Genomic DNA, 27,604 nt, shown 5'->3' on the forward strand with positions numbered 1-27,604 from the left:
CGCACCATAAGAAAGATGATGCAATCAGATGCAATAAGACTTGCTATATTGTTTGACCTAAGACATGTCTTGAAGATAAATTGGAAACAAAGTAAAAATGTCTCATTGTTTAAATTTCATCACATAGATCCACAGTTTGCCGGTGCAGCTATAATACCATCTACGATCAAATACAAGGAGGAGATTTACTTCTTCTTCAGCGAGATCAACAAGACAGCCAGAGTGGACGAGGAGCCTTACAGAGCTCGCATCGGTCGCATCTGCACGGTAAAGAAAATCCAGTGTGGATAAATCCAGTTCTTTGCATGGGTTTAAAGACATGTTTCCAACCTTTTACTACTCCTGCAAGCACTCATCACATTGTATATGCAGTATCCATGAGATGCAAGAGATCCAATCTCTAATTTAGTTTGGGTAATTTTTAGAGGCCTGGACATTTTCATTTTAAAAGGTGAATTGCTAATATGCAGACTAAAAGGGTTAGGGTTAGGTAAATGCTTTGATCTGCTGCTTCAGTGCTCTTAACAGATCCCAGTGATGTCAAAGCAGGTGTTTCTCAGTCAGCTGTCAAAGACAAATCACCTGCTACCCCTTTGTGATTCATGACTTGGATTATCTCTCCAAGGCATTAGTGGAATTTCTTAGTTTGCTGATTATTGTCTCTTATAAATGAGAAAATGATATCCTATTTTTTTGTATTTCTGCATTAAGGGAATACATTAAAGCAAACAGGCTTATACGCTTTCTGACTGAGAGATAGATGAAAAGATTGATGCTCACAAACATGAGACTGATATCAATTTTCTCATCTAAGTCTAAAAAAAAATTGAAATTAGCAGCCTTATTATGATATTGTTGCCAAAGCCCTTTTTTAAAAATGCCGTCTGTTATTTCCAGGTGGATGAAGGAGGCATTAAAGCCCTGCTTGCGGACTCATGGACCACCTTCATGAAGGCTCGGGTGATGTGTGGAGCGGGCAACACTCAGCAGCAGTACAACAACATGAAGCAGGCGGTGGTGCTGACAGCTCAGGACAAGAGAGCTGGGGTCATGTATGGCCTGTTTTCCAATGCATGGTAAGCTGGAATATATCATAAATAGAAATGTCGCTTTAAAGTTATTGTTCTTCAGCATTCTTTGTTTTTAGGATTTCTGAATATAAAATATAAAAGAACAAGGACGCTTTGTTGTGTTGTGTTGTTGTTTCATGTTTCTGTTTGATGCAAAGTAATTTATTAACATAGACTTAACATGATTTATGGGTAATGAGGTCCTTCAGATTTTTATCTCACTTTGCTGCTTTTCCTTTTGAACTGCAGTTGTTCAAAGCAGTCTAATTATGGGTTTAGGGATGATGCAACAATCACAGTATATTAACATTTTGTTTATATGTGTTGGAAAAAATTAATCCCAACACATTTATTGAAATACTTGTACAAGAATTATTATTATTAGTTTAGTGTCAAAAGTAGTTTGGGAACTACAAAACTAATTTTTATATTCTTTGACGATTAATCATAGACTGTATAAAAGAAATGGACGTAACATCCGTGACGTCACCCATTGGTTTGTGGACTGCTGCTCGGAAGCCAATAGTTTCGAATCGAGGCAGCGCCATCTTGAAAATTTCAGGTGCATGCTGGGAAAAATAAAAACACGGATTCTACTTATATGGGCATGAGGCGGAGCCATGGGCAGGGCCATGGACGGAGCGGGGGGAGGTTGCTTTGGTTGCGAGGGCTGGATCTCGAGGACATTGGTCAATCAACCTGTCAATCAGGACGTAGCCACGCCCTAATGCATACCCTGCTTTATCGTCACATATAAAATCAGGGAGGCCAAAATGTCCCAAATGAACATCATACTGCATTGAAGAAGGCTTTAAACTAGCGATTGAGACCATAAACACATTTTGAAAATGTTTACTGAGGTTAGAAATCAAGTGAGAAGTTGGTGAATTCTCCATTGACTTGTATAGAGACGGAAGTCCTTTTGACACCAAAACGGTCGCCCCCTGGTGGCCTTTTGATAGAATGTAGTTCTAAGTTACTTCTGCGTTGGCCTCATTTCAGAGGACCAGAACCTGCCTGCAATTAATGTGTGACTACAGATGATTGGGACTATAACAATTTGTGTGTCGTCACATGTTTTGACAGAATATAGCGTAATAGCGGCGTCACCCAGACAAAACACACCCACTGACTGTGCACATTATATACAACATCAATTTTATCACAAAGCTTTAGATTAGAAGGCTATTGGCATAGGATAATATTAAAACTGTCAGGAGGAATGAGCAAACACTTGTTCTGAGTTTACAATGTGTCAAAAATTCACAGTATCATATTGTTTGTGCTCATTATATTATGCAAATGATATGAATTCATTTTCATGCAGAGTTTTTGTTGTGAATTTCTCTGAAAGATGAAATAACTATGAATAAATTGAGACAATAGCATGGAGCAGTTTGCAACTATAATTTATGCTATGGAAGAGAACAAAGATAATCCAAGGTTCAATATTGATTTCATAGTCACATTTAATATTTACTTTAAAAAAAAAAGGAAAAAAGAAAGAGAGAAATTCAGAAAATCAGCTCTGTCTTCAAGGTTCAGTAAAAACAGAACATGCAAATGCTCCAGTGGAACAAACAGACAAACACAATAAATGAGGGAAAAGTCAAGAATAAAACAGTAACTGACACTCATCCACCCACGAATGAGTACACAACACATATCAGCTGCTGCTTCTGACACACACAGACACACAATACACACACTAACACACACGCACACACACACACAGAGTCAGAGTTTCTTATTTGAATAGAAGCAGAAAGTGTTGCCCGTATTAGTTCCTATTTCATTATAAACCATGACAGAAGTTTTTTTCTGTGAGTATAAGAATCTGAAAGTAAAAGTGAGAAGTTCACAAAGTTTGCAAGTCATGCTCCAACAACATCAGCTGTCTGATTACAAAGAGTACAGAACTGATTGTGATGTTATTGTCTACAGGATGTTGCTAAAGTTACTGCGTTAGTGTCTTATTGTCTAGCAAAAGACTAGAATACTAATTACAACTTGTCCTGAAAAGCATTTTATATGTTTTCAAGTGCACAAGTACATTTATTTATAAGTATTATATTGCATGTATTATATTATGCAGCTGTGAGTTGTAAAGCAGATAAAGCCAGGATGACAGAACATTAATATCCCTGCAGACATTTTCAACTTCTAAGTGAAAAATGTGCAATTCTAAATATAATAAATTAAAATATGGACACAATAACGTAGGGTTAACCCTTGTGTCGTCCTCCCAGGTCAAATTGACCATATCTGTTTTGATTGTTCCTTCTTTCCTTCCTCCCTTCCTCCCTCCCTTCCTTCCTTCCTTCCTCCCTCCTTTCATCATTCTTCCTCCATTCCTTACTCCCTCCTTTTCTTCCTTCCTTTCCTACCTTCTTCCTTCCTTCCTTCCATCCATCCTTCCTTTCCATCCTCCCTCCCTCCTTTCATCCTTCTTCCTCCCTCCCTCTTTTCATCCTTCTTCCTCCCTCCCTTCCTTCCTTCCTTTCCATCCTTCTTCCTCCTCTCCTTCCTTCCTTCTTCCTCCCTCCCATCCTCCCTCCCTCCTCATCCTTCTTCCTCCCTCCCTCCTTTCATCCTTCTTCCTCCCTCCCTTCCTTCCTTCCTTTCCATCCTTCTTCCTCCTCTCCTTCCTTCCTTCTTCCTCCCTCCTTTCCTTCCTTCCTTCCTCCTTCCCTCCCTCCCTCCCTCCCTCCCTCCCTCCCTCCTTTCCTTCCTTGACTCGAGGACAACAGGAGGGTTAAAAATGTTTAAAAAATGAACACCAGTGCCAGTGTCACTCCAAAATAATGGGGGCAGTGGCCCTTAACCTCCGACGGACAGGACGGACCATCTCAAAAAACACAATCCTCTATGGGAGTAATTACTCTTCTCTCTGTCTTTGTTCAGGGGCAGAACTGTTATCTGTGCCTACTCCATCGAAGATATTGACCAGGCCTTCTCCACATCTAAACTAAAGGGCTACAGCAGTCCGTTCATTGGCAGTCGCCCTGGGACGGTAAGAAAACCCAACACGTCTTGTTTGTTCTTTTTGCTCAAACTAATCTTTGAAAAAAGACTACTATGAAATAAATGTGCAATTGCATGAATCAGCCCTTATTTCAGAGGCCAAACAATCGAAGTGCTCTATTTGAAAGATAATAAAAGGAGAAGCAATTTCGAGTTCTTGTGTCCAACAGCGTTTTTTTGTTTATTCAAGTGCTTTTCCTGGTCTGAATTTCTCTTCGCAGTGTGTCCGCAAAAACTCAACGGCAGGAGGTCACAATGACATCAAAAACTTGGGGGTGATCAGATACCACCCAGAAATTGAGGATGTTATCAGGCCTGTCGGCGTAGCTCCCCTCGACCTCCCAACAGATGACCAAATCACACACACTGTGGCGGACATCGTCCTGGCCGTCAACGACGAGCACTACAGCGTCCTGTACCTCGGAACAGGTGTGTGTGTGTTCATATATGATTGTGTGTTGAAGGTTTAGCCGCTAGCTGCAGCGGCTTGTTAAACCACAATTGTCTAATTTTTTATTCATGAACACAAAAAGATGCAGTGTGTGGATGTGGAGGATTATGAGTTGTGTAAAAGGAAACTTTGACTGAGCTGACACTGAGTAACAAAAGTAACGGGTAATGTAACATGTTACTTTTGTTAGCAATATGATTATTTTTACAATGTGTAACTTGCCCAACACTTCTCAAGTCAGATGTTGAACGGTCCATATTAAAGCTACATTTATACATTTTTTTGGTCGTCAGAGGGCAGAGAAAATCCAAAACAAGCTGACAGATGCATAGCCATGACATTATAGCTCCTTACAAAGTTCAAGCTGATGATTTTAAGTGCAATTTATTTTGTCTCCTTTGGTTTGGTTTCCACAAAAAAAAATAGTGTCCTAGAACTTCGGTTGACAAAAACATTTGACCTTTAGCTGCTGGATGCTTTATTATCATCTATAGTGTGTCGGGTTAAGGTTGCTGTTTGAGGTACAATGGATTTATCAGAGCTGCGTTTCGCTGTTAGAAACACTTGTTGAGAACACTGAAACTGAACCAAACAGCAAATATTCCATGAAACCAAAATAATATGAGCTAAATTCAGTTAAACACTCCGTAGAACTGCAAAAATGGTTTTAATTATGGGTTTGCCACTGTGAGCGACCCCTTTCACAATACACGTATTCATCTGATTCTTATTGAAGATAAAGACATATTGATTAATGCTGCTTTAAAAGAGAGCCCGTGTTTACAGCCTGTTGAAAGTAATAGTTATAATTGTTCTATACATTCATCTTGCTCATGTAGGTGGAAATAATAAAGATACTCAAAAATGTCTGGATACACAAAGCCCAAGAAGCAATACAACTCAAGGTTGTAAGTGTTTAAGTGCAACACTAGGGCAAGCAGGATTAAAAAGAAATAATAAAAACGTGCCAGGCATTTAATTAATACTCATAACAGAAGCGCTGAATAGTAGAAAGTGTGGGAAATTGACACAAGGTCAAAATCAGTTCTGCTCAAAATCTATTCAGATGTTTCCGGGGCTTGGCAAGACTGTTTTTTTATTTGATCAAAGCAGCAATGCTGAGGCGCTGCTGTTGCCCATAGCAGTTACTCCAAAAATTGCCTTGCGCCTCGGGGAGATTACTATGGCAACAATCACAAGTCATATGCTCCTGTCAGTGTGAGTGTCTCACCACTCTGTGGTTCATTGCAAGATAAGACAGTGTCATCTTTCCAAACGCAATGTCTGGCTGCTACGGGTGCAGTCGATACAGGCTTGTCAGTCATCGAGCATTTCTGGGTTGGTTCTAATAATAAACGCACAGAAAACAATGTGCTGTTGAAAAAGACATTATGGTGGCCTCTCGCTGTGGGCTTTACTAACTGTGTCAGTATGAAGAGTTAAAGGATGGAGAGCTATGAACAGCCACTGGTCTCTGTGGTGGCCTAAAAAGAAACTAGAGCAGATTGAGTGGCGTTGGTATCCGAGGCCAGAGGAACAGGTTGTAATGGAGATACTCAACAGCAGGCGTGAAAGAATATGTGTTGGCCGCCACTCTTGAAAATTTCTCCTCTTTTAACGTGTGAAAAGAAACATACAAGGCTGGTTTGATCACACTCCTTCTTCCTCCTGTTGAATATTGCATCACGTTCACTTCAGGGCCCCCCGCTATAAATATTCACAGGCTTGTAACAAGTCATGCTCTTCAATCTGCATAATTAATTTCAAACTGTTCTCCACAAATGATGAAGAGAATTTCCTTTCTTGAAATAATCCAATCTCAGACAGACGGTCAGCTCTTTCTGATGGATAGCTGCATTAGAGCAGTCTAAACCAATCAGATGAGTAGAAGTGGCGAGCAAGGCTTCACCTCGGGACTAGTGGCAGTGAAATCGAAGCAGATGCATTGTGGGTAGCCGGGGGACATCAGTCTTCCCCTGGTGAAGGAAATTCCAATAAATACCCTTCGCAAACATGAGCTCACGAATGCAAACTGCGCCGTTAATCTTTGTGGAAGAGAAAGCAATGGTTGATTTTTAGTGTGGTAGTTCAAACCTAATCTATGGAGTGCAGTTTAAATGAACTCTGGGTGCATTAGTCCTGTTTGATCCGCCATTGTCCTGTCATTTGTACTCATTTGTAGAACTTGTACCACCACACACTGTGACTACTTTAGTGCGATCGCTATCAGCGTCCAAGCAAGATGCAGTTTGTTTGTTTATGGTAATAAAATCATTTCACAATCTGTTCCTCCATCCTTCTCTGCAGCCACACTGGGCCTCATTCACAAACAGTTCATACGCACAAGTCTGTTCTTAACCCTCCTGTTTTCGAGTCAAGGAAGGAAGGATGGAACGAAGGAAAGGAAGGAAGGAAAAATGGAAGGAAGGAAAGGAGGAAGGGAGGAAAAGAAAGGAAGGAATTAAAGGAAGGAAGAAAAGGAGGGAGGAAGAAGGAAGGAAAGGAAGGAGGGAGGAAAGGAAAGGAGGGAGGGAGGAAAGAAGGAAAGGAGGGAGGAAAGAAGGAAAGGAGGGAGGAAAGAACAGTCAAAACAGACCGGGTCAATTTGACCCGGGAGGACGACACAAACATGTTTTCAAATTCCTTAAAGATATGCAACCTTTGCTGTCATGGCAACAGTGAACACCACGATTAATTGATATGAGCAAGATTAAGTCGATTAGAGTTTCTAAATGTCGGTTTTGATTATTTTTCGATTACTAAAGTTTATTAGAAGCAAAATTGTTCAAAGAAAATAATAATTGGGCCTAAATATAGAACATTTAAAATTGTAAAATTGCTAATAATACACCATTTATTGACTATATATTATAAATTAATAGATAAGACTCATCATCATAAATGTAATGAAATCATCAATATATTAAAATGATCCTGCTCATATATCAGAATTTCCATATTGGAATATATCGAGATTAATTTCCTCCATCAGATTTTGGCTGATATACGCAGCGTGCTCGGTGTCCTCACAGCGTCACAGGTTAGTAGTGGCATATCAGAGGGTTGCTCTGCTTTCACTACATCACAGCCAGAGATGAGACACGATGTGCACCTCGCTAAGCAGGAGAGATTTATTTAGATCAGTTCCACACATTCACACATTCACACATTTACACATTTATTATGCTGTACAACAGGTAAGCAAGTTGTATACAGGATTAACAATCTGAAACATTCTTCTTTCCTTCCTCCAAACCCCTTCCTTCCTTCTGTCCTTCCTTCCTTCCTCACTCTTTCTTTCCTTCCCCCGTCTTTCCTCCCTCCCTCTTTGTCTCTTTCTTTCCTCCCCATTACCTTCCTTCTTTCCTCTGTCCTTCTTTCCTTCTTCCTCTTTTCCTTTCTCTCTCACTCCCTCCTTCCTTCTTTCCTTTCCTCCCTCCCTCCTTTCCTTTCCTTTCCTCCCTCCCTTCCTTCTTCCTCCCTTTCACCCTCCCTCCTTTCTTTCCTCCCTCCCTCTTTGTCTCTTTCTTTCTTCCCCATTGCCTTACTTCTTTCCCTCCTTCCTTCCTTCCTCCCTCCCTCCTTTCCTTTCCCCCCTTCCTCCCTCCTTTCCCCCCCTCTCTCTCTCTGTTTCTCTTTCTCTCTCTCTCTCTCCTTCCCTTCTTCCTCCCTCCTTCCTTTCCTTCCTTCATCCCTCCCTCCTTTCCTCCCTTCTTTCCTTCATCCCTCCCTCATTTCCTTCTTTCTTCCTCCCTTCCTTCCTTTCCTTGAGGACAACAGGATGCTTAAATAACTAGTTAAAAAGCCATGTATCACCAATTATTATGTTAAATTGTCTTTTTTTTTTAAATGGAGTTTGGTGTTAATAATTCTCTGCTGAATAGTTTATACATGTGACCCTAATTTAAAACTGACATCATAAAACAGGCTGAACAATTCACTCTCTAATAACAATAAATGATTGAGTTTAGGAAAAAGATTCACTTTGAGGAGCCATGGCACTCAGACGGTCTTTAACTAAAAACTATTCTTCTTCTTCCTAATCATAACATTTTGCACTCAGCACTCACTGCTGCTTAAATACAGATATTAGTATTACAAATATAAAGGTGTTGTCTCTTAAATATCCTGCCAGTAATGTCCTTAGAGCTTTTTGCCTCTCTACACATGTTTAAATTAAAGTGAGCTTCTGCTGCTTTTGTTGAAATAGTAAATGTAAAATGTAACTGTAAAAATAGTAGGAAGGGAAAAGGTTGAGTAGACACATACAAGCAGTAGATTTAGTAGATTAGTTCCACGTTTAACAAAAACAATTACAAGCAGCTTTCAGAATGCTTAATTATGTTTTAAAAATCTTCAAAATTAATAAGATATTAATTTCAGCTTTTTGAAAGTAAGTTTTAATCATCGGTAAATAGAAAAAAAAGAAAAAAATATTCCACTTTGAGGTTTTAAAACACACATGAAAAGAGATTTATTAAATTTACCAAACTGCCAATTAGTGATCATTAAACACTTTTCTCACTATTTTTCATACAAAACTTGCTTTCCAGTCAACTCCTGGTTCCCTTATAAAAAAAAATCACTTTGAAACCTTAATGGGGCAGATCTAAAAAGCAACAATTGATTTTTTTTTTTTTAACATTATTATTTTTTGGCTTGGACTGAACAAACTGAACAAACTGAACTAGAGCACAGCCATTATCTGCTAGTATGAGATTAAAGCCTCGGTCTGTAATTTGCAGATATGAATGCACACCCACCACCACCACTAACAGCCTCGTTTCCACACAGATATTTGCATGATGTATTTTTAACCCTCGTTTCCACCCTCCCGGGTCAAATTGATCCTATCTGGTTTGATTGTTCCTTCCTACTTTCCTTCCTCCCTCCCTTCATTCCTTCCTTTCCATCCTTCTTCGTCCCGTCCTTCCTTCCTTTCCATCCTTCTTCCTCCCTTCCTTCCTCCTTTCATCCTTCTTCCTCCCTCCCTTCCTTCCTTCATTTCCATCCTTCTTCCTCCCTCCCTTCCTTCCTTTCCATCTTTCTTCCTCCCTTCTTCCTTCCTTCTTCCTCCCTCCCTTCCTTCCTTCATTTCCATCCTTCTTCCTCCCATACTTTCTTCTTCCTTTCCTTCCTTCTTCCTACCTCCTTTCTCCCTTCAATCCTCCCTCCATCCCCTCCTTCTTCCCTTCCTCCCTCCTTTCCTTCCTTCTTCCTCCCTCCCTTCATTCCTTCCTTTCCATCCTTCTTCCTCCCTTCCTTCTTCCTCCCTCCTTCCTTCCTTCCATCCTTCCTTCCTTCCTCCCTCCCTCCCTCCCCCCTCCCACCTTTCCTTCCTTCTTCCCTTCCTCCCTATTTTCCTTCCTTCCTCCCTCCTTTCCTTCCTTCTTCCTCCCTTCCTTCCTTGACTCGAGGACAACAGGAGGGTTAAACAATATCTATAACAATATTTTTAGTCTGATGTTTAGATAAGAGACCCTCATCACACGCTAATCTCCAGCCTCTTGCCTTCTGTATGCGTCAATGTTTCTACCTATTTTTCTATATTTCAGCACACGTTCTCTTTGCAGCTCACCGATAATAATTGCATGTCGAGTGACTAGACTGTAGGTGCCATGCTCAAGGGCACCTTGTTGGCGGCTGTTATGAAAGCAGAGAACATTACTCACCTAATTTCCTAATTCCTCCACCGGCGAAAGGCACACGTCTTATTTATTCTGGTCACAGTCGTCTGGCAAAGTGATGTATTTGTAGGCCGAAAGAATTCACTTTAAAATGTTGACCCAGAACAAAGTGACAGGGTGGTGCCATGCAGTGTGCAGAGTCCTAATTAGCTAAATAGCCTACTGTGCAGAGGTAGAAGAAGAGTTTAAAACCTGTCTAACTAGTCTCGGTGGGATTTAGAGATACAGAGCTAATGGAACGGTGCAGGATTTGGCAAAAATAAAATATCCTGTCTTTTGATCACAAGCCAGAAAAATAATGCAGCAGAATTTATGCATCTAATAAAGAGCGACTTCAATATCTGTCATCCTGAAAACATGGCATGCAAGGGTATAAAAAACTACTCTCATACTTGTATCACTGAAAACACATTTAGTTCATTTACAATCAAAGTGCTATAAAACCATAGTTAATTGCAAAGTGCTGCATTAATAAATGTACTGGCCTTGTGTTGCTGTGATGCGATGAAATATGATCCAGGGAAGCTGTGTTTGAGTAATATACCCAGGAGTGTTACTGTACGGTTAATCAGATGTCAAAGCAGGGCACAGGAGCTTCTACAGTAATACTATGAGACAGACTATTACATTTGAAAAGATAATCCTCTGTGTCTCCAAGATTGCGAGGTATACAGTAATCTACCAGGTTTGGTTGGATTGTTAAAAGAAGAAGAAGAAGAAGAAGAAATGTTTCCTGTCAAAAGATTGTTGTAGAGGTTTTGGTCACTAGATGTTTTACACAGAAAGAGTCTACCGCTTCACTAATGGCTTTATACTTTTGTACAGAACCAACTGACAAATTTTACCGACTCATTTAACAGTATCTGTTAAAAGTTGCTCTTGAACGCACCATTGCTGATGACTCACAACAATGATTCTTAAAATACAATTTAACAATATGTGCATTATGTATGATATCTTAGTCTAGGTATCGTGATGTGAGACTAGATATCGTCTTAGATTTTGGATATCGTAATATCGTGATATATCATCAGTGTTGTCTTTTCCTGGTTTTAAAGCTGCATTACAGTAAAATATGTAATTTTCTGAACTTAACAGACTGTTATAGCTGTTCTGTTATTTACTTTTTACCCACTTTTTCATTATATCCACATTACTGATGATTATTGTAAGATTTCATAGTGTAAATATTTTGTTAACGCAACAACAGTCATCTCTATAATATTGTTATAATAACGATATGGAGGTATTTGGTCTAAAATATTGTGATATTTGATTTTGTCCATGTCGACCAGCTCTATCTTAGTCTATTATCTTTGGCTTGTAGAGAAAGAAAAGAAAAAGCAGACTAATGTTGCCTTACAGCATCTGCTAAAAGTTGCTCAACAACGATTCTCAAAATAAAATTTAACAATATGTGCAATATGTATGATATCTAAAGGCCCATTTATGCTCAAAAAGTACGTACGAAAATGTATCTGTCCTTTTCAAACGATGTTACCGTCACTGCTCACATACTTCCATGCTTTCTTTACGTTGGCATGGATGTTATCCAGTGCATCCACTAGGGGGCAGCACAGAGTCAAAGGTTTATGACAACAACAAACTCAAAAACAAACATGGCGACTGTGGAGGAGATATTGATAATGTTCCTCTTGCATAAAAGACAAAAACGATATGTTTAAAGTTTCTAACCAACTCACAAAACCTTTCATCAAAAAGTTCCTCCATTGTTATTTCTTCTTCGTGTCTCACTAGAGCTACGTATCGAGTAGTGACAGCAACACTGCCCCCCCATGGTTTCCGGTGGTACTGCTCTGTTTGGCTCGTATCCGCTAGCTTTATGGAAACGTGCAGAAATACGTACGAAATGAATGCAGAGCACAGACAGAAGGCTCTGTCCTTAAATGGGCCTTTAGTCTATTATCTTTGGCTTGTAGAGAAAGAAAAGAAAAAGCAGAGAGTGAAAACTTAAAGAGAAATCACTGATTTACTAAACTGAACTTCAAGTCAGTCCACTCACTTTTACCACCTGCTCAGCTGACTAAAACATCTGCTGAGTAGTTCCTGCTAGACCCGACAATACCGGATAAATTGCTTAATCTACAGTCTGCCACTGAACGCTCCCTGAGACAGAGTGTGAGCATGTTGTGTCAGGGCCCTGAAGAGTCACTTTGGGAAAAAAACCAGCAAAGGAGCTATGAAAGGTTGTAGACCTGTGAGAGCTAGAGGAGAAAGTGGAGCAGTTAGTCTCGGCAGCAGGGGGTTTGCTGGAAATGGAACAAAAGAACAAACAGGCAGTCGTGAAAGATTTCTATGCTGACAGATTGACCACCAGAAGAAGTAAAGCTGCTCGGATCATTTCAGTCATGGGAGGCGATACACAGCAGAAATCTACCCTGAGGGATGGAAGGAATGTCAGAGTTTCAAGTTGACTTTATGTTTGATATCAGAAGCTATTTCTTGTCACACAGAGAGTGACATTCGAGGTGGCAGCGACTTAAAAGGTTAGGGAAGGCGGGGAGGGAAGGGAAGGCAACCAGCTGGGAAAAATAGGAGTTAGGTAAGTGAATGACTGTAATTCAGAGTTAATTTGTAGAGGTTGCCCTTTTAAAAGACAATGGAGAAAAAAAAAGGTGAGTTAGAATTTTTAGCCTGGAAAATGTGTCGAGAGGCGATATTAAGAAGCACTTTGTCCTTTGAAGGAAATGAATGTCACAATAGCTGTTAGTTTGTGTGTGTACGTAGGGATGTAAAAAGGTAAAGGGAAGGTCTTTACTGTAAAAAGGATAAGTATGCTCAGCAAACCCATCTTGGATTAAAAAAAAAAAAAGTCACTCAGCAGCAGCATCATCACCCTTTTTCTTCTCACGATGTCTTGCCGCAACCTTTCATAAAAAAGCTAAAAATAGCTGTAGACGGGATTAAAGAGTCATATGAGAATAAACTGGATAAAATGAGTAAGAATGTTATCTTTGAATACAGAGAAAAAAGGTTTGAAGTTTATGAAAAAGACACAATGCAGATTTCTGAGGACAAAAGAAGTCTAAGTGACAGCAAGAACTCGTGTGCGCCTAATTATGCAAATGAGAAAGTGCTTGACGGTGGGAAGCATTCAGAAAAATGCAGATGTGAGATAAAAAGGTATCACTGTAATCACATTTTCACAGTGGGGGAAGGTATATAACGATCTTAGATGTGACAAAAGACAAAAACAAAGCTGTCAAGTCATTCTTTAGAAAGCAAGGAGTGGAGGCAGTAAAGGATTGCAGCAAAGGGAAGCACAAATAGAAATGGTAGAGGAGTATTTTCGCTGGCTTTCTGCCAATAAAAATGGACCACACTCAGCAACAAAAAAGGTAATACTTAAATAAATAAAATACTGAGCCGAGCAGCGGACTGTAAACATTTATGAGAGTGATGCTTCACTTAGCTGCCTGATATTGTAATAGCCTGTTGTTGTGGAAAACAGTTAGAATAATGACTCAATTTACGAAATCAAGCTCCATGCAAGACAGCAACCTTGACTGTGCAAAAAGTGAACAAAGGTGTATCAAATCCCAGCAGGTGCTCCGTTGTTCATGAAAAGCACATTCTTGAATTCATAATGCAGACTTTTGTTGAACCGAACAGAAGCTATGCTGCAGGTTTTTCGGTTTCACCTCTTGGTAATGATAGAGTTGATGCAATTGACAAACTGTTTAGCTGACTGTGATGATTACTAACTGAGCTGTTTAAATATAATCCACAGTGATTGCAGGAACATTTTGTTTGTCATCAGTGTTGAGAATAATGCAGTACTACTTTTTTGTGCATTTAATTGGGCTTGTTACTTTTGTCTATCTTGAAAATAGAGGACAAAGACACACATACACACACAACAAATACAGTATAATTTTTACCTTACCGTGTCTCTGCGTTGTGAAGTCCACGTCATCGTAGCCAACTCTTTTCCACCAAGCTGGAGCCAGGTTCGGAGCTAGTGCTAGAGCCAGTACTCAGTTGGTGCTAATCCAAGCACCTCTTATACCCCTTTTCCACCGAGCTGGAGCTGGTGCTGGTTCGGAGCCAGAGCCTGACTAAGCACCGGTTCTTTGCTTTTCCACCGCCAAAGCTCCAGCCCCCGAGCCTCAGGACGGGAGCTAGAGCAAGCACCAACTCTTTGCTGGTCTAAAGCTAAAGCAAGAACCGATTACGGCATCGGACTAGGGGCGCAGCTAACGTTTATTAGCCGGCTAGCAGGGCTAACATTTATTAGCTGGCTAGCGGGGCTAACGTTTATTAGCCGGCTAGCGGGGCTGAAGTTTATTAGCAGACTAGCGGGGTTAACATTCATTAGCTGACTAGCGTGGCATTTACAGAGGGTTAAAGATTTGTTGATTAAAAGTACTATCTTTATCATTTTTTTGCCAGAGCTGTCGCCTTCTTCTTATTATTCTTCTTCTTCTTCGTTTCCGGCAGGCTAGATGCCTTGCGCCATGTTGCTGTCTCTCACTGGTGAATCATGGAAGTGCTTCAAAGGCGCGCCCTGGCTACGTTATACAGTGACGTAATCGCGTGGCTCCATGTGACGTAATCGGCCTCCAAATGCGTACTTCGAAGGATGCAGCCCCTGAATTGGGACACAGCTATAGACTTATATACGTATTTATGTCTATGGGTGAGCTCTTGGTGTAGTTCAAACTTTGATTTCCTGGTTTGAGTTGAGGATCTGGAGTGGAGTTTTTACTACTTTGTGGAACTGGATTGAACTGAACTGATTTTGTGTTGTGGGGAAAACAAAACAAAGCCTTTACTGAGTGGGTTGAACTCTGAGATTGTGGGAAATGTACTCTCCCCTGTAACTGATTGGTAAAGTAATTCAGTAATCATAAGTAATTACTCATTTTCAGTAACTCGCCCAATACTGTGTTTCATGTGAATAGACTTTGAGTTGTCAAAGTAGGAAAAGTAATGGTGGAATTAATGACGTTAATGATGGCTTTATTCCATTTCGGTGAGCCAGTTTTAGGCTCTGGGGGTTATGCTTCATCACACACTGAGATGCTTTACTGAAACAATTAATGGAATGATGTGAAGCCATTGTTAATGTTAATATTTACATCTGTGCAAAATGTCAGCAGTGAAAAGAATCCATGAGTAAAGAATTCATGTGAGAACTGAACAATGTTTTTTCTTGCTGTAATCATTCCTCTTGTTCATGCCGGCTATTAAAAGATCCTTCAAATGCGCTTTCAATGGAAGTGATGCGGGCCAAAATCCACAGTGTGTGTAGAAATGCATTTTAAAAGGTTATCCAAAACTGAGTAGTGTGAGTTAGTCATATCAAGTGGATATCTGACATTTACAGTCTTTTTAGCATCAGATTCCCTCTTAGTGTTTCCTGTTGAGCTGTGATGGAAGTATAGTAACAAAAAGACTTTGCTACTAAAAACACTGTAATGATGAAACATAGAAGATGAAGATTTGACTCATTTGCACGACTGAAGCTTCATATTAACCCTTGTGTCGTCCTCCCGGGTCAAATTGACCCCAGCTGTTTTGACTGTTCCTTCCTTCCTTCCTTCCTTCCTTCCTTCCTCCCTCCCTCCCTCCCTCCCTCCGTCCCTCCCTCCTTCTCTTTCTTTCCTCCCTATTACCTTCCTTCTTTCCTCTGTCCTTCTTTACTTTCCTTCCTTCTTCCTCCCTCCCTTCCTCCTTTCCTCCCTTCCATCCTTCCTTCCTCCCTCATTTCCTTCCTTCTTCCTCCCTTCCTTCCTTTCCTTCCTCCCTCCCTCCCTTCCTTCCTTCCTTCCTTCCTTCCTTCCTTCCTTCCTCCTTCTCTTTCTTTCCTCTCTTATTTCCTCTGTCCTTCTTTCCTTTCCTCCCTTCCTTCCTCCCTGCTTTCCTTCCTTCTTCCTTCCTTCCTTCCTTCCTTCCTTGACTTGAGGATAACAGGAGGGTTAACTTCAGATCAACTTTTAAATCCATTGTTGAACAGAAGCAGGATTGTGGATTTAGTCCTCCATCACTTCCATTGTTAGTGCATAATGGTCAGCATGGATCATACAGGAAAACAGAAGTAATCATAATGGCAAGAAAAAGCTTCTTTCTTTTTTTTTCACTTTATTGATTTTTCACATTTTGTATGCACATCTACCGACACACATACACGCCTCATCAGACAATACAGAAATCAAACAAAGCCACACTAGAAAACTAAAAACTAAATGAAGTCCTGTTGGGAGTTGCATTCCTTCTTGTTCATGCGTTGGTTCTCTCAGTTTCGTCCTCTATATCTAATGTTCTTTCAATAGTCTTTGTCGCTGTTCAAGGTCTTGAAAAATGTCCATTTCAGAGAAAAAACTATTTCAATGATCATTTGTTACTTAACTCATGAGTCGTGTGGATTATGTCATGATATTACACCATAAACTGCAAAAAAATGGGCCCTTTGATCCTCCTTTAGTTCAGTTTCTGTGCTTGAATATTACCTGGCCCTTGGTTTTATTCTGTGTGTTTATTTATAATTGAAATATATTCAGGACTTTAAAAAAAAGAATAAAAATGTAATAATGGTCTCTGGAAATATAATTTGGCACAGAGCCCAAGTAAAGCAGGACCTTAAGACTCATAACAATAAACTACAATGCTGCAACATAGTTTTAATTAACCTTCCTGTCCTCGTCCCTCCTCATCTGTTTTTCCTCCCTTCCTCTTTTCCTTTCTCCCTCCTCCCTTCCTTCCTTCCTTCCTTCCTTCCTTCCTTCCTTCCTTCCTTCCTTTCTTTCTTCCTTCCTTGCTCCTTCTTTCCTTTCTCCCTCCCTCATTCCTTTTTTCCTCCCTCCATCCTACCTTCCTTCCTTCCTGCTTTCCTCCGTCCTTCATTCCTTCCTTCCTCCCTTCTATCCTCCCTCCCTCCTCCCTTTCTTCCTTCCATCTGTCCTTCCTCCCTCCCTCCTTCTCTCTTTCTTTCCTTCCTTCCTTCCTTCCTTCCTTTCTTTCTTCCTTCCTTGCTCCTTCTTTCCTTTCTCCCTCCCTCATTCCTTTTTTCCTCCCTCCATCCTACCTTCCTTCCTTCCTGCTTTCCTCCGTCCTTCATTCCTTCCTTCCTCCCTTCTATCCTCCCTCCCTCCTCCCTTTCTTCCTTCCATCTGTCCTTCCTCCCTCCCTCCTTCTCTCTTTCTTTCCTTCCTTCCTTCCTCCCTTCCTTCCTTTCTTCCTTCCTTCCTTCCTTCCTTCCTTCCTTCCTTCCTTCTTTCCTTCTTCCATCCTTCTTTCTTCCTCCTTTCCTTCCTTCTTCCTCCCTCCTTTCCTTCCTTCCTTCCTCCTTTCCTTCCTTCTCCTTTCCTTCCTTCTTCCTCCCTTCCTTCCTTGACTCGAGGACAACAGGAGGGTTAAACCAGCAGAACCTCTCTCTCCTCTTCCTCTCTTGTATTATTGTAGCCACTGTGTGGTTTTTTGGCTCCTTTCATCGAGGTTAAACCTTACTGGTTACACTATTTGTCTTTTCAGAGCAGCTCTTCCTACAAAATGATTGTTCTTCAAAAAAAAACAATAAAACTCCAGTCAGCCTTTTTGCCTTCGGCCCTCGAGCCTGCCTCACGAGTGGAAGCTGTCCAAGTTAAAAGACTTTGGACAGCACAACAGAGGCCACAGTGCGGATAAAACGAGCACCAGGATGCACATATTTTGATCAATTGCAGGGTTTTTGTGTCTTTTTGTTGAATTTGGAAGACTGCAGATCTGTTATATAACGCCTTTTTTTCTCCTTATTTCAACAGAACAAGGAAAAATTATCAAAGTTCTTCACACCAGCGAGGGAGTCTTCCTCGTATCGCAGTACTCTCTGTTCCACAATGAGGGTCCAGTTCTAAACATGGCCATTGACTCCCAAAAGGTATGATGTTTGTTAAACTGTATAGCAGAGGGTGTTTTCTGTTGCATTGTCTGCTGCTTCCACCATAAATAAGTCATGCTGAGAGAGGCTGCGATGTCAGGAAGATTAATGGTAGCTGCATAATGTAACAATAAGGTGACTCGGATCCATCAAGGTGAGGAAAGAGGAGCAGAAGAGAAGAGATTTATACTGTAATTGTAGCATTTGTTTACTGTTAAGAGTTAAATCATTCATTATAGCAGTACCATCAGAGAAAGAAATGCTCCTACAGTTAAATGTGCATCATTTTGCAAGACAATAAATTATGTTGATTTTACAAAAATTGGGATTAGAGAAAAAAGCAAACATGAAATCTCTATAATCGTTGCCAGAATTACAACTTAAAAGATACTTGGCTACTGGCTTTTTAGGCTTAGTTGCCTAATAAGTGAACAAGGAGATTAATACATGAATTAATATGATTATATAATAATGTATTTTATTTAAAGGCGCCTTTCAAAGCACTCAAGGACACCTTACAAGGCACATATAACACAACAACAGTACATCAAACAATATAAATCAGGTAACATTTAGTGCAAAGATAAAGAATAAATATGAATGTGACTATAAAGTGCATAAACAAGAACCAAGATTGGATAAGATAAGTTTAATCCTTCATTTTTATAGAATACCAAATTTAGTCATGTGTTTGTCGTCCACATGATAGAAACTCCTCAGCCTTGGTTTTAGTTAAGCTTTTCATGTATGTTACCATGGCTGAATATCATTATCTTTACATAAACATGGTTAAAAATGTAATATAATTTTGCATTGGCTCAATTATTCAACATGTTGTCATTGACTCAGGCTATTCTGTTTGATCTCCTCCTCCTTAGGGACACCTGTATGTTGCTACAGCGATGGAGGTCCAGCGACTGCCGTTGGCTGACTGTGGTCGCTATGGTGACACGTGCAGGGAGTGCATCCTTTCCCGGGATCCGTACTGCGGCTGGGACAGGGCCAGGAGGAAGTGCATTCCCATCCCGCCTGGATACAACGTCACCACTGGGTATGATTAGATATGACGTCGCTGCCCGAAGAGCTATTGGCTGTTTTTTTTTACATAAGCCAACAAGAGATGAGAGGACACTCATTAGAGGTTTTTAAGAACACAGTCTTAGTATTGACGTCACTGCTGAAGAGCTATTGGCCGTTTTTTACACACAAGCCAACAAGAGATGAGAGGGCACTCATTAGACATTTTAAGAGCACAGTCTTAGTGCTGTCGGAGAGAAAAAGCCTCATGTTCTTACAATCATTGTCCTTCAGATGATGAAACGTGCTTTGACTATGAAGAAAGAGCAGTGCAAAGAAAAACATCACCCAAAGCACCTAAAATCCATGTTGAACTAATGTCTTGTTTCATATATATTTCCATTGTGTTTCAGTTGGTTATTAAAATGATTTCCATTAATGGATCTCATGCACTTCCAATTTTAAGAAAACATGAAAGTCAATCATGTTCAGTAATAAGCCTCTGGCTCCGAGACATTGTTGAATGATTTGTTTCTCTGCATGTTTTAATTTATTAGCAGCAGTAGGTTGATGTGGAGGCACATTTGTGGAATCGTTTCATTCAGCTAATTTGTCCTCTTCATTATTTTTCCAACAGGACACTCATTCAGAATCTGGACCATTCAAACTCCTCAGTTTGCGGGGAAGCTGCTGGTGAGCTCTTATCTGCTCTCTCTCTCTCACTCTCTGTATCTTAATTAAACCAAAATAAAAAGCTTTCTGAGCAGCTACAGTAAAAGGATGATTATCATATAATTGAGCAGAGTCCAAAACATGGGATCCAGTCTCCATCTATATAGAAAAAACATACACATATATATATATACACTTCAAAGCTAAAAAAAAAACAGTTATAACATCAACTAATCATAACAATTACTCCCATCTGAAGGGAAGGATATCTGATTTTAACCCTCCTGTCGTCCTCCCGGGTCTCATCTCTTTTGACTCTTCCTTCCTTCCTTCCTTCCCTCCCTCCCTCCTCACTCCTTTCCTTCCTTCCTTCCTTTCTTCCTTCCTTCCTTCCTCCCTCCCTCCTTACTCCTTTCCTTCCTTCCTTCCCTCCTTACTCCTTTTCTTCCCTCCTTACTCCTTTCCTTCCTTCCTTCCCCCCTTCCTCCTGTCCTCCTGAGGACAACATGAGGGTTAACATTGCATTTATTTCCAGTTGGATAAAGTTACAATTTCAGCCCCACTACTCAGAAAATAATACTTAAAATGACGAGAAGTAATGTGTTTTAATAATTTCATTGATATCTTGCAGCAGATGAATTCCAGTACAGCAATTAGACAAACCACTGTAAAGTTTAATCATCTTTATTTTACAGTTTTTAAAACAAAACAAACATAGCTTCCTCAGTTAATTACCCAACATTCTGCAATTGTACTATTTTATCGAGCTGTAGATAGACATAACATAAATTGTGCGTGACATCTTGTGTTTTTCTCTGCCATTTTTAGTGAAGTAAGGGGGCGGGGGGCGAGGGGGGGGGGGGGTGGATGAGCATGCGGAAATGTATTTTTATTGTGTGATGTCAACATTCAGAGTTGTCAAACCAATTATATTGTAGTCATCGAAAAACACAGACTTAACAGCTCGTTGTGCAGACACTGATGAGCAACAATTAGTTATAAGAAAAGGGCAAAATAATGACAATTTGCAATCAGCAGAAAAAACATTTTTAAATTATGTTTCCACCATGATGTTATGCAGCTAGCGTAAAATCTCATTAGGTGATTTACTTGTCAGTCACACACTGTGGGAAAGACTCGAAGGTTACATTTCTGGATGCAGCAGTCCAATTCATCTAGAACAGAGGGGTCAAACTCATTTTCATTCAAGGGCCACATACAGACCATTTTGATATTGTGTGGGCCGGATCATTAAAAAGATGGCGGGAAGGAAGGAAGGACAGATGGAAGGAAGGAAGGGAGGAAGGAATGACAGATGGAAAAAAGGACAGAAGAAAGAAAGGAAGGAAGGAGAATTGACAGAGGGAAGGAAGGGAGGAAGGACGGAAGGGAGGAAGGACAGAGGGAAGGAAGGGAGGAAGGACAGATGGAAGAAAGGGAGGAAGGACAGATGGAAAGAAGGACAGAAGGAAGAAAGGGAGGAAGGACAGAAGGAACGAAGAAAGGAAAAAAGGAAGGAACAAAGAAAGGAAAAAGGGAAGATAGGAAGGACAGATGGAAGGAAGGAAAAGAACACAGTAAGGAAAGTGGGCCAGATTGCTCCCCTAGACGGGCCGGTTCTGGCCCACGGGCCGCATGTTTGACACCCCTAATCTAGAAAGTTAAAATATATCTCCTCAGTATGACATCGCTTCTTGTAAAGATCATGCTTGGATGAACCTGTAACAAGACCCTGAGGTTAAAATGATATGTGGACCCCCCCCCCCCCCCCCCTCCCCTTCGTTGATACAATGCCCCTCTACAAGACAGGTAATAATGCAAGGTGCTTATCATTTCGGTTGATAACGTGCTTCACTGGTGCATACCATATTCACAAACTAATTTGCAATTAATCAAATAACCTCAAACTAAATGACACATAATGAATATGGAGAGTTTGGATCCCTGCAGGTCGGGAGACATGAGACACTTCCTTTCTGGATCTACAAAACAAGAACAGCAAATAAAACAACAGCAAATATAAAAAAGATCTGGATATAGGTTAAATCTTTATCGTGTACTATTAACAGGCTTGGAAAGGTTACTTTGGAAGTGGAATAGGTTACAGATGACTAGTTATACTATTTAAAATGTAATAAGTAATGTAACTATTTATAATTACTTAATCAAAGTAATGTAACTTATTATAGCTGTTAGGGTAAATGTTCCCTCCATTGGTCCTTCCTTCCTTTTTTCGTTCGTTTGTTCCTTCCTTCCTCCCTTCCTTTCTTTGTTCATTCCTTCCTCCCTTCCTTCTTTCCTCTCTTGTTTTCCTTCTACCTTCCTTCCTTCTTTTCTTTGTTCATTCATTTCTCCCTTCCTTCTTTCCTCCCTTCTTTTCCTTCCTTCCTCCCCTCCTTCCTTACATCTAAGATCAGCTGTTAGGGTAAATGTTCCCATTAAGCACCAGAATCTAAGTCCAGCTGTGTTGTCATGGATACTGACATGATTTATAAGGGAGATCATTTCTTATAAAGCAACATTTATCTCTCATTGTAAAATGTATTCATTAGTTCATGTAGATTTTAGAATATAAAATAAAGATATTTGATGAATGAAGTGAGTTTAATTGGTACTGTGACTCCATTTAAGCTCATGTGTGCTCCAAATAAACCCACATCATGATTTATTTACTAAGAAATATTTTAAAAATATTGATTTCGAAGAATAAAAAACATCAATATATGTATTCAGTAACATGTTAAATATTTAAAAAATTAGGAAAACTAACTAGTTACTCCCCAACACTGATTACAAAGTCCTATTAACAGTCTCTATAATTGCATTTACTTTGTCAACCCTTCACATTTCAAAGGTTTAATTTTGATATAAAACTCTGTCTTTTTGCCCCAACAGCTCTGAAGCTGCGTCGAACTTCCCCCAGGGAGGTGGTGGTGCAGTCCAACACCTCCGTCTTCCTCCCCTGCCCAGTGCGCTCCTTCCACGCCACCTACCGCTGGGAGAAAGACAACTGCATCAAGAACTACCCGTGCCTCTTCTCCGGAGACTTCTGCGTCCTGGGCCCAGTCCTCGACTCACCGCTCAAGGAAGGTGTCTTCCGCTGCATGGCCACCGAGGACGGATTCAAGGTGGAGGTTATCTCCTTCAGGCTGGTGAACGATGGCAGGCTCTTGGCCGCGTCCCTGGCCTCCACCTTGGGGCCGTCGCTCCTGCTAGCTATGGCTGCTCTGTGGCTCCATTAACTGCAGCTAATGCTAATGCTAACCCCTCATCCTTACTGGCTCCCAATGACAAGGAGCGGCTGTTAGGAGGTTAGGTTCGCAAAGCATTGAAGTACATGGTTGGATTGAAAGGTGACAATTCACCTTTTTTTTCGAGATTGATTTTTTTTTTGGTTAAAAACTCCAGAAATTGTCAGAATGAGTGATTCAATTCATTGTTTTTTTAAGCATTAGCCAACACATATGCAGCTGCAGCTTTCTTAATGAGAACAGAACTGGTAAATACATACATTAACATTTAAACTAAAGTGACTAGGAGTAGCTGTCCGTGAATTGACATGTGTTCAAACTAGATTCAACCATGATGAGGTGCTTTGCGAACCTTTCTTCTCTGACTCAAAAAGATATACATATCCTATGAGTTGGGCAAAAAAAAAAAACACCAATACCAGGCCAATTCTTTTTACCATTTATTTACTTATTTTGAAATTGACTTGATTGTGCTTATTTGTGAATATGTAAACCTTTAATACCGCTCTTACATCTTATCCATCTTGTTAAACTTCATCGGTATAGCTCATTAGTACTTAGAAATAAAAAAATGTCTGGTATTGAGATTTAAAAAGCCTTAACACTTCTGGGACATAAACTCCTAAGCACAATTTTGCAGTCGAGGCAGAATACTGCCGACTCGGTTGGACTTGGCGCTATAATTAGTGCGGCTGAGTCTAACATCACTGGGAGGAAGTGTCAGCTTTTTGACAGGAAGTAGGTGGGTGGGCAAGAGCTCATTCTCGAACATCACTGTGTCTCAGCATCTCCTCCTCAGACGAGGCAGTTTCTTGCATCTTTTTATCAGATAGTATCAGACATCATTATTACGCCTTGTTCACAGCTTTTTCTATTGTTTTTTTTTTTTTTTACATGCTGTCCTCTTTCGCCCTCCCCAGAGAATCAGAGCGAAACATTTGCTCTTATAGGAGGTGAAAAAAAATATCGCCCACAACTTCTTTGGAAAAAAGTTACTTAAAGTTAGTGGTATGCATTAAAACCGCCCTCACAATCTTTCAGCAGCAAAATCATGAAATAATTAACTTCCTCTGTATCAAACCACTGTGGAAATTTATAATTCTGGATATTTTTTATTAAGTAATCTACTGTGGAGAGATGGTGGTTGTAAATTATCTGGATTTATTAGTGCAAGTGTCCATCATTTTCTTTGGAAACAGAGCCAATAGAGACAAAGAGGAGCTAATTGTCTACAAATGACTAAATCTAATTTCTATCAACCTGTACAATACATAAAGATGTGAACAAGGTGTTTTACGCAATTTCAGTAAACACATACTTACATTACAGTATCATAAGGGCAGATGGAGCTAAATGGAGCTGCATAGTAGAGTTACATTTCATAGTTTGCTAAGAGAAAAAAAAAAGGCTTGTACTTAGATCTGTGAAGTATGTTCTGTATTTTATTGCTCTGCTGATGCTGATGCTGATTTCTACCATTGCTGCCTATGTATGTGACGAGTTGTCTTGATGGTTTGGGTTGTTATGTCATTGTTAAGAATGTGATAGGTAACCATTGACTGCTTTGCCTCAGTGCAAAAATAGACAAGATAATGGTTATTTGTCAAAATCTTGTATCTTTATGCTGTGAAACAAAAAGGCTTGACAGATTCCGACGAGATGCTTCGCTGATGTGCGAGCAGCAACCACAACCACAACCAGAGGCGAGAGCAGAGTGGCTTTAGGATTTAACAACATCCTGCAGCAATGACCTTTTTAGATTTAACCCTCCTGTTGTCCTCAGGTCAAGAAAGGACAGGGGGAAGGACTGAGGAAGGAAGGAAGGAAGGAAGGAAGGAAGGAAGGAAAGAAAGAAAGAAAGAAAGAAAGAAAGAAAGAAGGAAAGAAGGAAAGGACTATGGAAGGAGGAGGGAGCAAATAAAGAGGGAAAGAGGGGAAGAACGAAGGAAAAAATAAAGAAAAAAGGAAGGAAGGAAGGAAGGAAGTATGGAAGGAGGAGGGAGCAAAGAAAGAGAGAAGATGGGGAATAACGAAGGAAGAAATAAAGAAAAAGGAAAGGAGGAAGGAAGGAAAGAAGGAACGACATGAAGGTTAAACCCTGATAACACAATATTGATGAATACTGAATGTTAAAAAAAGAAACAAAAAAAGTGGTGAATGTAGCTGCAGTTCAAGAGTACTGAAATGCCAAATCCAATGCCGATCCTCATGAATACTGATTAACTGAAGAAGAAAAAAAGCTTGTGTGGTGATGAATTATGCAGCGGATTAGCATGTTCTCCAGAGCTTTGATAATCATCATTCAGTAAAGTTACATAAATCTGGCCGTGCCGAGACTTCCACAGTGGCAAAAAAAAAATGTCATTAATAGCTAATTAGACAATGGAGCTAGCTCGTCATGCACTCTATTAAAGAATTTATTTTACACCGTCAGGGATAGGAAAGCAAGTGAGGAATGTTCTCAGCTGTGAAAAAATCTCAAAGCAAGTGTTTTATATATCTCACTTAGCTTGGTTGTGTGTTGCTGCTTTGGGATCTGCTTGCTTTCTGCATTGCACTGACGCGGGCTACTGACTGTGCCAAAAAAAAAAAGGAAGAAAAATTTTAAAAAAACCTCACAAAAAACAAAGCTATGTTGAGCCACCTCATCTGCCCTGCATTTAAATTGCTTCTTCTTCTATTCATTTGCTCTTTACCTCGCATTATTATTTTGTAATCCAACCCTGAGCATGTAAACAGCATCAGTCTTCCCACAACCCAAACTCACAAAACCCGAAACCGACTGCAGGTCTAACTATGAATATTAAAATCGTCTTTGTGTCTCTATGTCGCCACCAGTGTGGGGGGGGGGGGAATTAACACCAGCCACCAGCCATGCGTTTAATAGAGGCTGTTAACAAAGTGGATGCTGCCAGACATTTTGGCAGGAAGCTAACTTAACATGCAGTACAAAGGCGTGCTCAGAGGCATTTTTCTTGTATAACCTCCTGTATAGCTACAACTGCTGTGTAACTGTTGTGATTTTACTCAGAAAGCTGTGATCACAAGCTGCTTTGAGCTGCGAGTGCCATCCAGTGCTAATAAGGCAAACAAAACTTGCAAACGCCAGTGTGACTATTCGCTTTAATATTGTTACTAATAGCTTCTATACTGTGTCCCAAATCCACACTATGTACTAATAGAGACTGTTTCCTTTTCAGATTGACCTCATTGCTGTGAAAGTAATAACTGTTGAGAAGGGTTAGGGTTAGTAGAGGTAGATGGTGAACAAAGTGTTTCATCCTTAAATGGGAGACCATGACTCACTTGTAGCACCAAATCCTGTGCCCCCATACATAAACCTCCTGAAGTGACCCCCACCCCGCCCCAACCTAAACCCACCCCCCGCCGCCCCCCAAACACACATACTGTAGTCTACCCTTAAGTTGTTTTACTGTGGTTTGTGAATTGTGTTGTTTTCAGTTTGAGCTCACAGTATTGGAGATTGCAAGGCAAGCCTGTTAATGACCCCCAAAGTAGACTATAACACAACTGTTATAATTTACTTCTTTTAGGTTACTTCAAAAATTGCTAAGGCTACTGTACAATAATACAACCACACAAGACTCAGCAGTCAGTCAGATTTTACTTTCAAAGGAAGTGTAAACAGGTTCCCATACACTCACTTGTGCTACCTTGAGTGTTGGTTTCTTTTACCACGATCCTTCCTGCAACATAATCAAAAAAAATGGTGGAGAGTCATTTCAGTCGACCGTATAATTCATATAAATGGAATAGACGACATCTCCCAGTAAATTACAAGATATAGCTCAACAACACTGCAAACCACCTCCAAAAATTACCATAAAATAAACACCTCTCTCAAATAGAGTCAATAAAAACTGAGCATTACCTTCATGAAGGTAAGATTTAAAGCAGGGGTGGGTGCGTTGGTTTTATATCTAGGTGCATCTAATAAACCGGAAAGTGAGAGCAAGAGAATTATGACAATACATGCATTTTGAAAGTAGACAAAATTATAGTCGATGTTGAACTTTAAATCTTTTCCTCCCCCCAAAATATATTTACATGTACTTGTTTGGAAGTCACAATGAACAAAGACGTACGAGCCAAGCCACAGTAAAGGCCCATTTATGCTCAAACAATGTTAACTTCACTGTTCACATACCTCCATGCGTCCATCTGAGCTGTTTGTTATACATATTAAAACACATAATAGGTCAATGTTATAGTGTGAATTTGGGACACACAGGGGTTTTTATTTTTTTGACCCTGTCTCACAGAGTGTTTAACATGGTTACTGAAACGTCGGTGTGCAGAGCTGATTGCATTTCACGCCTTCATGAGGAGCAGCACTGATCCTCAGGCAGGTGGAAACAAGACTCCATCATCATTCAGCACTTTACCCCAATCGCCATCCTCCCCTCCTCCTCGACAGGGCTTTCGCTTTGATATCCGCTCTTTTCTGGCTAAGATTTAAAAAGCATTTACCAACAATTCTGTTATCAAAACCACATCTCCACTTTGCTCAAGTCCTTGCTTTGATATGGATA

At 40.3% G+C, this 27,604-nt stretch overlaps 1 protein-coding gene across 1 annotated transcript in view; it reads left to right on the forward strand.

The window, feature by feature from the left end:
• The window catches only part of si:ch211-113g11.6 (uncharacterized protein LOC559008 homolog), a 44,906-nt gene extending 21,864 nt beyond the window's left edge, over positions 1–23,042 (forward strand). The window contains exons 7-14 of the mRNA XM_053326952.1: positions 128–267; positions 898–1,076; positions 3,975–4,083; positions 4,316–4,523; positions 17,996–18,111; positions 18,990–19,162; positions 19,766–19,821; positions 22,696–23,042. Of these exons, the coding sequence (XP_053182927.1) occupies positions 128–267; positions 898–1,076; positions 3,975–4,083; positions 4,316–4,523; positions 17,996–18,111; positions 18,990–19,162; positions 19,766–19,821; positions 22,696–23,042 (1,328 nt within the window). The remainder of the gene's footprint in view (positions 1–127; positions 268–897; positions 1,077–3,974; positions 4,084–4,315; positions 4,524–17,995; positions 18,112–18,989; positions 19,163–19,765; positions 19,822–22,695) is intronic.
• The last annotated feature ends 4,562 nt before the right edge of the window (positions 23,043–27,604 follow it).

This window comes from Scomber japonicus, chromosome 10, assembly GCF_027409825.1.
Source record: "Scomber japonicus isolate fScoJap1 chromosome 10, fScoJap1.pri, whole genome shotgun sequence".
Taxonomy (NCBI): domain Eukaryota; kingdom Metazoa; phylum Chordata; class Actinopteri; order Scombriformes; family Scombridae; genus Scomber; species Scomber japonicus.